The 14,985-nt window shown below is 36.0% G+C and overlaps 1 protein-coding gene across 1 annotated transcript; it reads right to left on the bottom strand.

The window, feature by feature from the left end:
* Positions 1-12,271: 12,271 nt before the first annotated feature.
* LOC116164310 lies at positions 12,272-14,382 on the bottom strand. Its single transcript, XM_031478463.1, has 4 exons — positions 14,069-14,382; positions 13,614-13,804; positions 13,266-13,522; positions 12,272-13,208 (listed from the first exon to the last, which is right to left on the bottom strand). The coding sequence occupies exons 1-4, from the start codon at positions 14,168-14,170 to the stop codon at positions 12,430-12,432; spliced, it is 1,329 nt and encodes a 442-aa protein (XP_031334323.1). The 5' UTR covers positions 14,171-14,382; the 3' UTR covers positions 12,272-12,429.
* Positions 14,383-14,985: the final 603 nt, after the last annotated feature.

Raw genomic sequence — 14,985 nt, 5'->3', positions numbered from 1 at the left:
TTGCAAGTGTCTAAAAATTATATGGTATAATTATAATGCAATTCGATGCGATTCATGGGAAGACGAGGATTTTGCAGAATTATCTTCAGGTAAGTAGTTCTATAACCACCTATAACATTTAGTAATGTTATATCGAATGGAAATTGGTGATCCAATCTGATAGTGTATGCCTGTAATTTAGGTATGATATTTTTCCTCATATCCATTGCAAGTGTAATGGAATATGATTTACAAAAAAGTGGTTTCATTTCATTTCTCCCCAGGTGAGTTCATAGCTTGAAGTGAAATCAAGGAGATTACCTCCTATGTCGATATTGAAAAGTAGCACAACGGGAAATTTATGTCAAATGACTATAGCCCTTGATTAATCATTTTTTTAGAACACCGTGACAATGACGCTTTATTTAAATATAAAAAGTTTACAAACGAAAATGAAGCATGTGCTCGAATACTGTCAATTTAAAGGTTTTTTTTAATTCCCTCTCTAACCTTCCTTTTCATTTCAGCTATGAAGTCACTGTTACTTCCTCAACGTAGAATGAGGTGTCCTCTATTTCCATATTTCCAATTCTTGTAACATTGGGCTCTTGAGTTGCACTTCACCACTAGTGATCCTGTCACTTTTTTCATACTTTTGATGTCACAAATGAGCAATGATACCAAACAATACTTTCGAAATCAAAACTGGACGCACCCCCGTACCGTAAGGTTCGTTTTTGATAAACCTGAATCCAGAGTAAAGTCGTAAACAAAAATGGATCAAAGTAAAAAGTTTATGTAATAAAAATATCGATTTTTTTCCAATGTATAAATTCATTTTTTTATTATGCCATCGGAATGAGTGCCATGATGGAAATTCATGATCGAACCACACGGTCTATTTTGGTCGTACAGAAGAGTTGAATGTCAAAATAGACTGAACTCGGAAATGTCATTCAAAATCAACGGTATATAATGCAAGAACAATCAAGCCCTTACAGAAATTCTCCGAAATATTGCATTTTTCCTTTGTTATCTTCCTCCGACATTTTCGAATATTCACAATTAAGTTTTTACATGGCCAGTAGGTGCTCTAGATGAACCTCACATTCAGTAAAAATCCAATATGATCAAAAAAAGGAAAATGAACCAAAGCCGTGGCAATCTCTAGTTACCCGTGGATGTTTTGTTGAGAAACGGATGTAAAACATTTGAATTTGAAATTTTTCTTGTATGTAAAAAAAGAGACGGTGCTAATGGAAACGGTCCATAAGGGCAATTGAAAACGAAATTGGACATTTTCCGTTTTTCAGTGATATCTCAGCTATTTTCACAGATTTTTCAAAAATGACTGGCAACATTTCGTGATAATCTAACCATTTGTGTCTGCACCGTGTGTTTATTATATCACTCCTTTTTGATGGCAATAAATACCGTCAGTCCAAGGCTTGGTTTGATAAATGTTTCCAGACTGCGCTCCGTCGAAAGGAACCGTATAACGTTGGTTTGTGAAATTTAAATGTGGTCGTACAGCACTGAAGATACTGAACGCTCTGGTTCCTCAAATCAAATGACATCAGAAAACATAAAAAAGTGGTGAAACTCGTGATGACTAGCCGCATTATGCGGGTCACTCTGTAATTGGGCGTAAGCCTGTTGAGGACCTAGAACAAGAGGGACAATAAATAAAAAAAATAAATAAATAAATAAATAATAAATAAAAATAAAGTTCCAAGTGGTAGCTGGCGTTCTGAAGATATTAAAAGAGAGTGTTTATACTATTGCCCATAAACAATTGGGTATGCGCAAGCAGTATTCCAAATGGGTAACACCGCGCCTGCTCACACCTAAGCAAAAACAACAATTATTTTATTCAATGTTTTGAGCTGTTCAAGTGCAGTGTAAGTGATTTTTTCATGCTTTATTAACAATGGATAAAACCTGAATCCACCACTATATCTCAGAGTCGAGTCAAAAGGGGAGTCGAAAGCCGGCTATGAAAGTCGTTCGAAACGACTACCGACGCAACAATCGGCCGGCAAGGTTATGTTTTCCGTATTGAGATGCCCACGGATTATATTCGTTGGCTACTTTGAAAAAGGTAAAACCATAAATAAAATAATCTCTTAATAAACTTAATAAAAAATATGGGTTACTATTTGAAAAAAAGTTGTGTGACGTCACGGTGCTAAAAACTAATATAAAATATAAAAATGTACATATGCAAATCAATCTAATAGAAAAAATAGTTTAGATTTTTTTCAGTTTATGTAATAAAACCTGGCACAATTTGTGTAGGTTGTAGATCTAATTTAATCAGAATTTTTAGTTAAAAATTCGATGACGTTGCGGCGCTCCAAAATGCAATAGAAAACGGCCACTAAGCTACTAAGCTACAAAACACTTGTCCAGCTAGCTCAATTTAATATAGTCACATATCACAAATAACATGAAACTCTTTAAATCAAGAATCGTAATCGAGGGTCAAACTTTGGTAGGGCTAAGCAAGAGCTCGAAACTCCAAGTGTTAGTCTAAATACTAAGTTTTTAGGGATTTTTATAGATGACGATTTGTCATGGGACCAACATATTAAGAATGTGTGTAAAAAACTTAACAGGGCTTATTATGTGTTACGAAACTTAAAATCATGTCTTGACATAAATTCATTAGTTACTGTGTATTACGCGCTCGCATATCCTCATTTAGCATACAACGTTGTTGCTTGGGGGGCAGCTGTCGACAAAAACAGAGTCTTCATCCTACAAAAAAGGATAATGCGATTAATTTTTAATGTAAAACCGACAATTTCTCTTAGGAATGTTTTCATCAATAGGAAAATTTTATCATTTCCCAGCATTTACATCTATAAGCTTTGCATCTTCGTGAAAATGAATAGTCATATTTTTCATCCATTAAATGCTAAGCATGACTATCATACACGCAACAATGAGGTACTTACCATACCCTACCATTCCACAGCGAAGTATGAAAGGGGTCCATATTACAATGCAGTTAAAATGTACAATGCACTCCCTTTATATATTAAAAACATCACAAACATTAAGAAGTATCGAACGAATCTAAAAAAATACTTAGTCGAACGTTGTTTTTATTCAATGAGTGATTTTTAATTGTAACATGTACTTTAGCGTTTACACGGTTCCTAATTGACTTTTTAAAATGTTAAATGTCCATAAATGTTTGAATGTATGACGATGTCTATGTCAAGGTACCTACTTGATCACAGACAATAAAGTTATTATTAAAAAAAAAAAAAAAAACTGATACAAAACTGTTCATTTAAACACAACATAAATTTATTTGATAATTACTGTAAGAAAAAAATTAGCACGCAGGCTCAAACACAAATACTACCTACAAGCGGTCGATCGAAAATGATTAAATAAAGTCTTAATTATCTTGCAATATCAGTAATGCTAATATGCAGTCTTACACTGCGGTTTTCATTAAACAAACGCGTACAGAAGAACACTAAACTGAATTCAGAAACTCCAATTCTTTATTACATAACACTTTTAACTTAAAATCTCTTTATTCACTAACTAACTTTCTTCAATAATTACAGAAACTGACTGTCTTTAATTAGTATATCCGAACACCGACAAGCCGGTAGCACGGCTCCAACAAATGGGCTCGACTTCTTCGTCTATTTAACACCTTATCCTCTCGTCTCCCATCTTCGATTCCACTTCCTTATTCTTTAGCTAAAATACGTAAAATTTTCTTATCTAAAGCGTGCACCTGCGACCTTCGTTTACAAAATTAAATAACTTTTAGCGATAAGCGTTAACTCTTATCTACGACCGGAGAAAAACATGAGATAAACTTTTCAAATATCACGCATAGAATTTCGAAAAAATTACAATGCGGCTATAAACAAAAATTCACCATCGTGTAAACTGCTTAATTAACACAACAATACATACCTATGTAAAATTTCAACAAAATCCGTCGAGCTGTTATCTCAGTAAATTGCCAAAGTACGAAATGTTGACATGTCCAAAAAACTGTGGTATCATCAGAGCTACCTAGATCAAACTAAGTTGCTAAAAATGAGATCGCAGAGTTCTAGTTTATGACTGTTTAAAATTGCTGGATTAAAAGCATAACCTTTCTAACCAGCCGTTCATCCAGGTAGATATAACGTATGAAATAGGTAACACCTGACAGACAAAACAGAAAATAACAAACTGTCTTAATGTCATGTATTCCCTTAAGGTCTTTTTAAACTCGAGTAAAAACTGTGGAAAATTGTAATAAGAAAGTCTGCGGAAAAAAATTTAAGAAGCCCTTTAATACTTGATTTCGACGGCGGCGCCGGAAAGCTATTTTAATACAAACTTTTTTAATATTACGTTGCAGCTGTTACCTTCGCATGTAATTGTAGTAGTTAACTCGACATTAAAATACCTCGTTACGTCATTATCTGTAAAATTATACACTAATCTTAGGCGCGTTTAGTGTAACGCTACATTAAACGTATGTTGGCGGATTTCTAAAAATGAGTAGGTACAGTATTTGATGATTTTCCGCAGGCAAGGTGTGTGCCTTTATTGTCTGACAAATTGATAAAAATGTATTTCTGTAAATAGAAGGTCGGGATTGTATAGGAAAGTTGTGTAGACATGCGGCAGTTGTCAGTAAACTAATGTTTGTTCAACGAAATCTGGATAGAAAGAAAAGAAAATGTTTATATTTCGTGCACACAATTCAATATGCAAAAAAGATGAGTGGCAGTATTTACTATAGTAAAATTGTTTCTTGTACCAGCTTTACTTAATTATATTGACGTTGAAGTTAGTGGGTAGATGTTTACAGTGAACGCGAGGGATTAAATAGGCGGCCGATTGTTCCACAGAGTGTACTTTCACACACGCCTCACTTATACATATGTGTCGACACTATCCTACACATGCTAGGCTATGTAAGTAGTTGGCTAAGGTGAGGTGGGTATACATTAAACGGCTGCCATTATCCTAGCTACTCTGCCGACAAAGATGCGGCTACGCGTCGATGATTCGCTCGACAAGGATAACTTCGACTTTCCTTATCCATCTTATTTCGAGAAAGGATACAAATGCCGACTGGGAGGTGTTTTCCTTTCTCATTGGTACCGAAAACTGACGGTGCACATCAAGTCCACGTGGACTACACGTATTCAGTTAGCCGTACGGATAAGCAATAGCGCCTTCTTTTTTCAAAAGGAAAAGAGATGGCGCATATCGAACAATTGCGAAAATAAAGATAGTGCATCGAAATAGGTTCACAGCAAGTAATATTGCGTCCTTTCAGAACAACTCAAGCATATATATTTTTCAAGGCAAAAACTGAAAATTCAAAGAACAAACTGTTATCCAAGCAAGAGCGCACACTCTACACTGAAGTAGAGCAGGTACAGTTATAATTACACAGTTCAGGCCAAACAAGTAGGTACTACGCCAGTTTAATAAGTACCGCGATAGCACACCAAAAACAGGAAATACTAAATTATCGATCATATCTGCATTTCCATTTTATACCGCCCGAAGCTAGAATTACAAACACGTATTGGATTGGAACACGATATTTTTCCAAGGGGGAATTTATTTGTTTATAGAAATATTCCATAAGTAATCAAGTTAAAAGCACTAATTTCTTATTTGTAATGGTAATAAATGTAAATACCATTAAACTAGCAACTTCAAGTGGAAAATTAATCGATAAAGTACGTTTTACTACCATTTCCCATAGCATTTATGGTGGTATTGTAAAATTCTCAAGTTCATCCACCTTCAAATGACGCACCTTCAAATGTCTGTTTAAAGTGGGTTCGCGAACAAATAAACGAAAACAAATTTGCTTTCCATAATTGATTGTTTGAGATATTTATAACTTATTGATTACGTATTACCTTTTAACGTCTATTTGCTAACCGTAGACAAAGCTGTAGAAACCGAACAAAAATATCGACCTTTTGTATCTCTTCCAAACGTTGATGATGTGCCTGTTTTTTTGCATGTACCCTACAGCATCTGTTTCATCTCATCACATTCATTTCCCATTCGGCCGTTCTTTCCGAATCCCCTTCGCCGAAAGAAACTGCTAAATATAGATAATGATAGATAAGTGTCTCTGCAGAGTTTCAATTTTCTAAGCGGATACCAATTACCAATTCACGTGTAGTTTTTCAAGCAGATTATGTGAACGGAAGGAAAAAATATTTAACATTTACCGGTTTGTTGCAACTTGCAAACAATCTCAAGAAAGCCATACACTTCACTTTATTACAAAACTACTGACAAAATCAAATTTAGATGGTCTGGTTAGGAATTTTACAAAACCAAAACAAGTAGATACAAGATAAATGAATTGTATAGACTTAACGTTTTGATTGATTATATTAAATCCACATAACAGTTTAGGGTCTTCCTGAAAAAAAATATTGTAACTTTTTTGTGTCTTACTGTAAAGTTTATAACCTGTAATTAAACATCTCATATACAAAACTTTTTTTTCTAATTGCAACATGTCAGGAAATAAAAATATCGTAAAACTTTCAAATTTTGTCATGCAACCGACGACATGCCGATATTGGCCGAGCGTCGCTTACGTCACTACGCAAGTTGCCGATCGGGAGTTATATTAGTGCATGACACTGATAGGAGTTCGATTCGACTTATTATGGCAATCTGCCATAAACTGAGTTCTGACTGGTTCGTAAAGGTTGAAGTGTTAATGGTCGCCGCCTTTTTCTCGAAAAGTGAGTTTTTCCATGCCACTCGTTTGAGTGGAGTCAAAGCCCAGAAGCAAATATGTTATGGTTCATAGGAAGTATAACATCCAGTTTTGTGTGTATAGTGCAAGGTATAGTGTAGGTACCTAATAAAGTATGCACCTTACGGGTTTCAACGAGAAAATTAGGGTGTTGGATATGTGAAAGTGAAAATAGAGAAAAATGTGTGCACTGTAAGGGCACAGATATGCCCAGAACAGAGTTCGAAGTAAATCATATTCTGAATTGCAATTACAATATTACATATCGATGGATTTTCGTCGATAACTGACTGAAAGTAAATCGACATTATGTACTTTAATTAATTAGAATCGTCTTCACAATACAAATGGGATGTCAAACTTGCGGTATCACGTCGAACTTTTTTCGTATATTTCCTGTTGGGACGTTTATATACAATTTATTAGGTTCGCGATGACTTCTGCTATCACACCCAGGCACAAATGCAATAATTATTCGACGCTTTTTTCCGTCAAAACGACGTTTTCTTTCTCTGAATCGATTGTAAGCAATGCTACGGCTGAGCGCCAACGTGCGTGGTGCTACGGGGGTTCCTTCTGGACTTGAAAATTACCATCGGTTCCGCCCGGCAAGGCAAACCGTCTTCTTCTCAGGGTGCTCAATCGATAAAAATAAATGCTCCGGCTAACTCAAATCGGTGGGCTTTTAACTCTTTTGAAACTGCGTAACAAACCTTGACCTGCCGCCTACCAATCTCTTGCCTCAACTCCTACTCCTCCCTTTCCTTCCCCTCGTTCTTCGTTAAAGACATAGGCACATTGGAACCAAATAGATAATATATTGAAATGATATTAGAGATACAAACAATTTACAGGGATCTAGTAGTTCTTCTCTCCTCCTTGTAAAACCACTAGCTTAACAATGACAACTAAACTAAATAAAAAATCCTAACAGGTGAGACTAATTTACTCAAGGGGTGGCCATCCTCTACAGTTTGAAAATTGCAACAACAGGTAATCGTTTTTTAATCCAGCGTGGGCTGGGACTTATTTAAATAAACACAAAAATGTATCCTACTCTTTGGTAATCGTTCATTGGACTTTAATAAACAATCAAATCAAAAATTTTTTTACTATAGCTTAATTACCAAAAAGTGGAATTTTACAGAATGTTACAAATTTCATTTAGACTAACCTTTACAACATTTGTACAGCCGATCTTGTGAACTGCTCTTTCCTCTGGTACAGGGTGGATGTGATGAAACCTGACCCTTAGGTCTCTGTGACTTCCTAGGGGGTGGCTTGAATTTAACACACGGAAACAAAAATCCACGGTGCCTATCCTTCCTCGGAACGAAAGCAAAGTTTAGCGTTTGAACTGAAACTTAGTCCAGGAAATCCTTCGCGTGGCGAGTGGGAGACGGCTAGTTGCCAAAATTTCTACCCAGCACGTGTATTTAATTTTATTTTATTAGTTTATTAGCTTTGACCGCCTGCGGGAGACGGATTTTTGAGTTAGCGGTACGGCAGAACACAAACTTTTATGATCACTATCCGACGGTAAACCGCGATGGTTCGACGTATTATTTCACCAGCTCTTCTTGGGGCAAATATCTCTCCGAAACGCAGCGCTCCTTCGACAAATGACCGTACGGCACTAGTAGGAAATTCCACCTGGGGCGGATCCCGAAATTCTGCGCCTTGAGGACTAGGGCAGCACTTTGACTTATATATCCTCGAGAAATCACAACGTATCCTAACGCGATTCACTGCATCCAAGTAAACTGGGGTGAAGCTCAAGGGTTCGCCAAAATATCACCTGATTGGAACCTGGGTCTTCTTCGCCAAAAAATCAACGCGAAAAGAAAATAACACTTCGAAACGGGTGCAAAAAGCACGCAACTGCGAGCAACCGAAATAAGCCGGTGGCTCAAACCACCAAGTGTACCAAAACGATCGCTCAAGGTACGTGTTGACCGCTTGACGTACTAACCGCGAGTCTTTCCAAAAACGATCCCCTTCTTCAGAATTGAAATGAAAAAACCACACCCAAATTACCATAAAACAAAAATGGCTCCCGCTAGAAATTCTCCCATTGGTTCAGATAAAGAAGACTTAACCCACTCTAACTTCGTCGTCAACCTCAAGGAACTGCTGACTAAACTGATCTCACGGTTTTCTGCTGATGACGTGAAAACTCCTTATCTCTTGACGGCTCGGTGCTACATCCGCTCCTATTCTCGGTCCAGACGGCGCCAAAGTTGATAAACGAACGACAAAAAACTCGCATTACTCATGATGACGTCAATCAGCTTTGCACTCTTCCCACGACGAAATTAAATCTGAGCGAAATTAAATCTATCGGACCATAGTCTTGAGCGAACCGAAATGCCCAAACACAAAATTTCTAACCGGAACAAATAATGAAATATACAGGGTGACATGCACTATCATGACAAGGAATTTCGAATTTTTTAATGAAATTTGGCGCGAAATAAAACCACTCGTTACAGTGGTGACGTCACAGCAACGTGGCGGTCATTCGAAACTTTTCAAACGCCGTTCATTTTAAAATCGTGTTTGCTAATCACAACGATTTCTCTTGACAAAAAAATGAGTACCACTAATTTTTTTAATGTGCTTGGAGTTCATTTTCAAGGTTTTTGAAAAAACGCGGAAAACCCAATATCAAACTAGGTGCTTAATTTTTTTGTCTTTTAGGTACATCTTTCCATAAATAAGTCTTTTTTGTTACCATTTTCTATTTGTGTCGAGTATTTATGCCGCTTCGTAGCGAACGTGAACGTAAGTCTGGAGATAACAAGCGATATGAAGAAACGTAATAGGGAAAACGAGCGCGGTTATCTCTTCGGACCTAAAAATTGCGTTCATCCTAATTGACCCGGTTGAAACAGCTGGTTTTCTATTAGTTGTTAGAGGCTTTCCAGTCGAAGTCATTACGTTTAGAAACGAAGGACCGATTCGTTTTTTTTCTAGGGGGCGAGATCAAACAGCTAAAAGTGGAAGAACGATGATGTTTGCGAGAAATCACGTACGGGTGCGTGAAAAAATTGATTCACGGTCGTCATTTTTATCTGCGTTGTGAGAAACATCCTGCCGTATATATGAAGATACGCCGTTGAAATTTGGCTGACTAGATAGTGCAATTAGTAAGTGAATCGAAAGAATTAGCTGTTTAACTTCGGGTAAAAACAACTTACTGCAGTCCAGAAGGTATCTGAAGGTCTGGATACGGTAACCTTAGACTGAAGTTGTATTTCGAGATGAATTCCAGCATTTACCTCTGCACGGGCGAAACAGTTAGCGACAAAAAGGCAGATTCATACACAAAGAATTTAAATCGCTAATCAAACTAAATGAGTTTAAATATATCTACGTCGGTGTCTGTAGGTACGCTAACGGTACTTGTCGTTTGAAATTAAGAGATCAGACAGCTCAGAATGGACGAAAATACCATAGTGGAACCTCCAAGAGAAAAGCAAAAAAAAAAACGCTGAACAGCGAAGGAATAAATTCGCTAAAAACTAAAATTGATCAATTCCTGAAACCTTCACAAGCAATTCCTGCAGCTAGTCCTAACCATCAAGTTTTTTTTTAAAGCTCAGAGTCGAGTAACATCAGAAGATCGATATGAGGGTGCTATCTTTATTAAAGAATCCGAATCTTCCGGGGTGTATTTCTAGTGAACTTTGATCTATATATTTTTAAGATGGGCGGGCCCTTAAAATGAAGTTACGTCACTCCTGGCGTTCAAATAGTGTCGTTGAAGGATAGATAGAGGATTCCATGAATTGTAATTTCGAGAATCATCATTGAGCAATCATTAACAATCATTAATAATAAATCTGGCTAGAATTGGGGTACAGGCTTCTTTGTCGCTGTGTAAAACCAAAAAACTAATCAAGGCATTAATTTGCCTCTTCATCCATGATTTGATATAAAATTTAGTGATTGTAGATTGTTCTACAAGTAAAGAAAAGTGACAGTTTTCCAGGGAGTGAAAATAGTTTTCACGAGCTGGAAAACCACTTTTCTTGTGTAGAACATGCCATTTTTTCGCATACTTCGATGTTATCAGATTTGCGGAAAATATGTTGAAGAAAGTATCGAAAATAAAGTGGAAACTTCAAACAGGATTTTCAATTTTCTTAATGGTCAACAATTTCCGCAAGTATCAGTATTGACTCTATTTTTCCATCGACATCCGTAATCATATCAAGCAATAATTATTGTGATGTTTCTTGCGAAATGTTACCTTTGCAAGCTACCTTTTCAGATAAGAAGAATTGTACACCAGGATCTCACGATACGTTGCAGCAGTCACCTAGTCTTAAATTCTCTAATAATAATTGCACGTGTTATAAACCGTGAATAAACATTTAAAAAACTCATGTGACATTTCATTTTGACAGTTTGATGGGGAAAAGTGCTGCTAACGAGAAAAGTGGCACTTTTCTTTATCATTTTTGATGAAACAATGACGCATATTTCTATTAAGTAGGTACACGAAAAAATAGTGAATTAACTACAACAATTGTTGGTTTTGAAAAAATATTGTAAAAATGGACCCCAACATACATACCACAATCATTTCTCGTAAAAATAGGGGTTGTCTTTATTTGCACATTATTTTGATTTTGTAAATGTTTTAGTTAAATATTTGGTTAATACAGTTATCTATAAGTGCCTTTTACATTGAAAGATGTCACAATTTCCCACGATGGGAAAATAATCTAAAAACAAGTACATCGTGACTGATGCACCTAAATGCGCACTATTTTGTTAGAGGTAGGTAGGTATAAAGAGATTGTAATGTAACACGAGTGCTTTTATATTGAGATAGGAATTTTATCTTTCAACAAATATATCTATGCAAGCTGCAGTTCTATATGAAAGGATTACAAAAACAGGCCGCATGATAAATACTACACAAATCGAAATCTCTTGATGTTTATTTGAAATTGACGTTGAATGCAAAAAATCCCTTATAGGAGTGAACCTTACATGTAGGGTACGTCTACTGATGTTTCCGATTTATTAGACCAACCATGGCGGACAAAAAGTTACTACATACGCATTCCGCTAAATTTCCGCACATCACATATTACTTTATGATAATGATTATAGGTATTATTGTTTTTGTATATGTTACGGTTAAAGTATTTACTTGGCTAGTATATAAACTAGATGGATAGTACACAAACTATCCAACTGCCTGGTTATTTTGATGAAAAATCATATTTTCACTAAAATAGCTACGAGTAATGGCTGGTTTGTATACTATCCAGCTAGTTTATAAACTATACAAAATTTATCGCTAAAACACAAACCACAATGAAATTACACAAATTAGCTAGCATTTTTGGCTAGTTTGTAAACTATCCACATTAGTTGGATAAAGTGTGAACCTGATATTGGTAGTAATACATAATAACCAACGAGTTTGTTATTATGTATTACTCAACAAACTAATCAGTTCTCTTGGGTTAATTTAGTTTAAGATAGTAAAATCCTTAGTCAAAAATGGTTTCTTTATTGGTACAATGTAAGATTGTTACAGGTACCTATTATTACTTTAGAAAAAGTAAAAGAAATATAACTCAAATAATACCAGGTGACAAAATATTAACAATAAAGTATGTCAGGACATTAAAACCACCAAACAAAGAACAGTATTATTTGTTGGAGCAAGTTGCACTGTTGTGGCACTTACTATTACACGTATATCCAGACGCAAGACATTTACACTTTTTATTCGCACAACTCTTCTTGCAGTGACATCGCACATATCCTTGGGTTGAACCCGATACTGAAAATTTTCCTGCAGCGCTTCGTAATGTTATTTCGGTGTCCGTCTTGACATTTTCCAACTTTAAAAATTGTTGCTTACATATTTCAAATTCGTTGCGGGAATAAAGCTGTTTAAGAACACCGTGAACAGTTCCAATTCGGTAAAATTCATCTTCTACACTCATTATGACGCCCAATATATTTCTATGATCTGACCGACTTCGATCTACATCTGGAATGGGTACTCTCACGGACATGCCGACAGCTCCTGGTTTAAATTTCTTGCGAGAAGTTTGTAGCATTTTTTGTGCTTGCCTTTTTAGACTTTCCTGGCATGAATCCCTTATCGCTTTAATATTGTTTTTATTCTGACAATGGTCACACACGTTTTCATCAGAACATAATAAGCATTTTTGTGGTAATGATTCATTGAGAGCATTTTCTGTTGTTTCAGTAGAGAGCAATGCCATTGCTTGTTCTTTAAATAAAACCGAGGTTCTATTGTTAACTTCGAGTGAAACTGGGGTTTCAGTATTATTTTCGGGTAAAACTGGGGTTTCGGTATTAAGTTCGAGTAAAATTGGGGTTTCAGTATTATCTGCGAATACAACTGGCCTATGAGTATTATCGGGCAGCATAACCAGCGTAGCATTTTCAATTAAATCTAAAAGAAATTAGGTTGCATTGTGAAATAATGTGGAAATACTTTCTAGATACGTACCAGACAATTGTTGGGCGGCCATTTCCTCTTCAGTGACTGTAGATTTTTCATCGGGTACAAAATTATTTGAAGGATGTGAATCTTCTTCCACTTTATCCTCGGTGTCATTACTAGAAGATAATAATGTTTCCAGTTCCTCTTCTGTACGTATGGATTTAATGTTTGTGATAGAAACAGGGAGGTTATTTAAACCATCTCTACATTTTACACCATATAAAGCTTCATAAGGACTGCGTCCAATACCAGAATGAAAGCAGCTACAAAAAACAATGAACTGAAGTAAAACGTAACTTATACAAAGAAAAACACAGTTTCTTTTCTTAAATTTCAAAATACTAGCTTACTCACCGATTTTTTTGAAATTGAACGATTTTTAAACCTTCGCTCCATTTTGTCGAGTTATTATCTTTCATCCACGACGCTAACTTGTTCTCTATATCTTGGTTCGCCCTCTCCACTGAACCTTGTGATTGTGAATGTCTCGGTTTACCATGCACAATATGGCAGTCAGGCCACATTCCGACTAATTCCTCAATCACCTAAAAAAATCAATATGTATTGATTTTGTTTTATTTCATCCATAGCAGCAACATTTAGGGAATTTGAAATAAAGGACATGGCACTTCAAATTAAAAATCTCAACTTTGGGCCCATTTTTCCGGTACACCCAGTAGAGCTAGGGCTTTAGCGCAAAGGAAAAAGATCTTTTGATGTCAGCTACAACATATCAAAAATACAGGAGGCCAAAATGCCCATAAAAAGTGCCATGTCCTTTCTAGCGTGCCTTTTACCCTAATACCCACCTGGTTTGCAAATTCTCGGCCATTGTCGCTCTGCAACACGCAAGGGATTCCTAAGTCTGCAAATACTTCTAATAGGTGCTCAGCTACTTCTTTAGTTTTCATTGTTTTTAGCGCTCTCAACCTGACGTATTTGGTTAGGTGGTCTTGGTAGACAAAAATAAATTTGTAGTCACCATCTGGTCTAGTTTGTAAGTCAATGAGATCGATTTGGCATCGAGAGTTTAAATGGTTTGAAACAATTGGTTTAACAACAATTCCCTTTTTAGTTTTGTTCCGTTTAAGCTGACAATTTTCACAAGTTTCAATGAACAATTTTACCATTTCCTGTGTTAAGTTGTGATACTTTTCGTTTGTTGTTGCTTGACGCCCTCCATGTCCAGTTCCCTGATGGGCAGCTTTAATCGCATCATAACATTCACTAAAACGTAAAATAATCTTTCCAGATCTTCTATGTAGAATTACATAAGATGATTCGATTCTTTGTAAATCATAAGTATTTATCACATGATAATCACTCTTGTTACTACTGTCAGGTCCAGTTTCGCGTATTCTTTTGATACGTTGCAAAAGTTCACTATAATCGCTATCATTCATTAATTTTGAATTTTGCGACTTTTGGTCATAAACTTCTAATAATAGGTTTTCAAATTGTTGCTGTTGATTCATTTTTAATAACCCGATACCTATTATTAAACAAATTTCACGAAACACAACTGTACACCGTCACAGCACACAACACTTGACGAAACATAACCCCACTAAATTACCCAAAGAGAATTGGTTGGTTTACATAATAACCAACTCGCGTTGGTTGGTTTACAAAATAACCAACTCGTTGGTTATTATGTATTACTACCAATATCAGGTTCACACTTTATCCAACTAATGTGGATAGTTTACAAATTAGCCAAAAATGC

This window comes from Photinus pyralis, unplaced genomic scaffold, assembly GCF_008802855.1.
Source record: "Photinus pyralis isolate 1611_PpyrPB1 unplaced genomic scaffold, Ppyr1.3 Ppyr1.4_LG2, whole genome shotgun sequence".
NCBI classification, from domain to species: Eukaryota; Metazoa; Arthropoda; class Insecta; order Coleoptera; family Lampyridae; genus Photinus; species Photinus pyralis.
This window is presented reverse-complemented; position numbering and strand designations above follow the sequence as displayed.

What these genes read in the sequence shown, in the direction of transcription:
- LOC116164310 (XM_031478463.1), bottom strand. Translation starts at nt 14,170, where the DNA reads ATGAAAACTAAAGAAGTAGCTGAGCACCTATTAGAAGTATTTGCAGAC. An exon ending in GTTCAATTTCAAAAAAATCG is followed by an intron (nt 13,523 to 13,613) that starts GTGAGTAAGCTA and finishes TGTTTTTTGTAG; the next exon opens with CTGCTTTCATTCTGGTATTG. An exon ending in GGCCGCCCAACAATTGTCTG is followed by an intron (nt 13,209 to 13,265) that starts GTACGTATCTAG and finishes AATTTCTTTTAG; the next exon opens with ATTTAATTGAAAATGCTACG.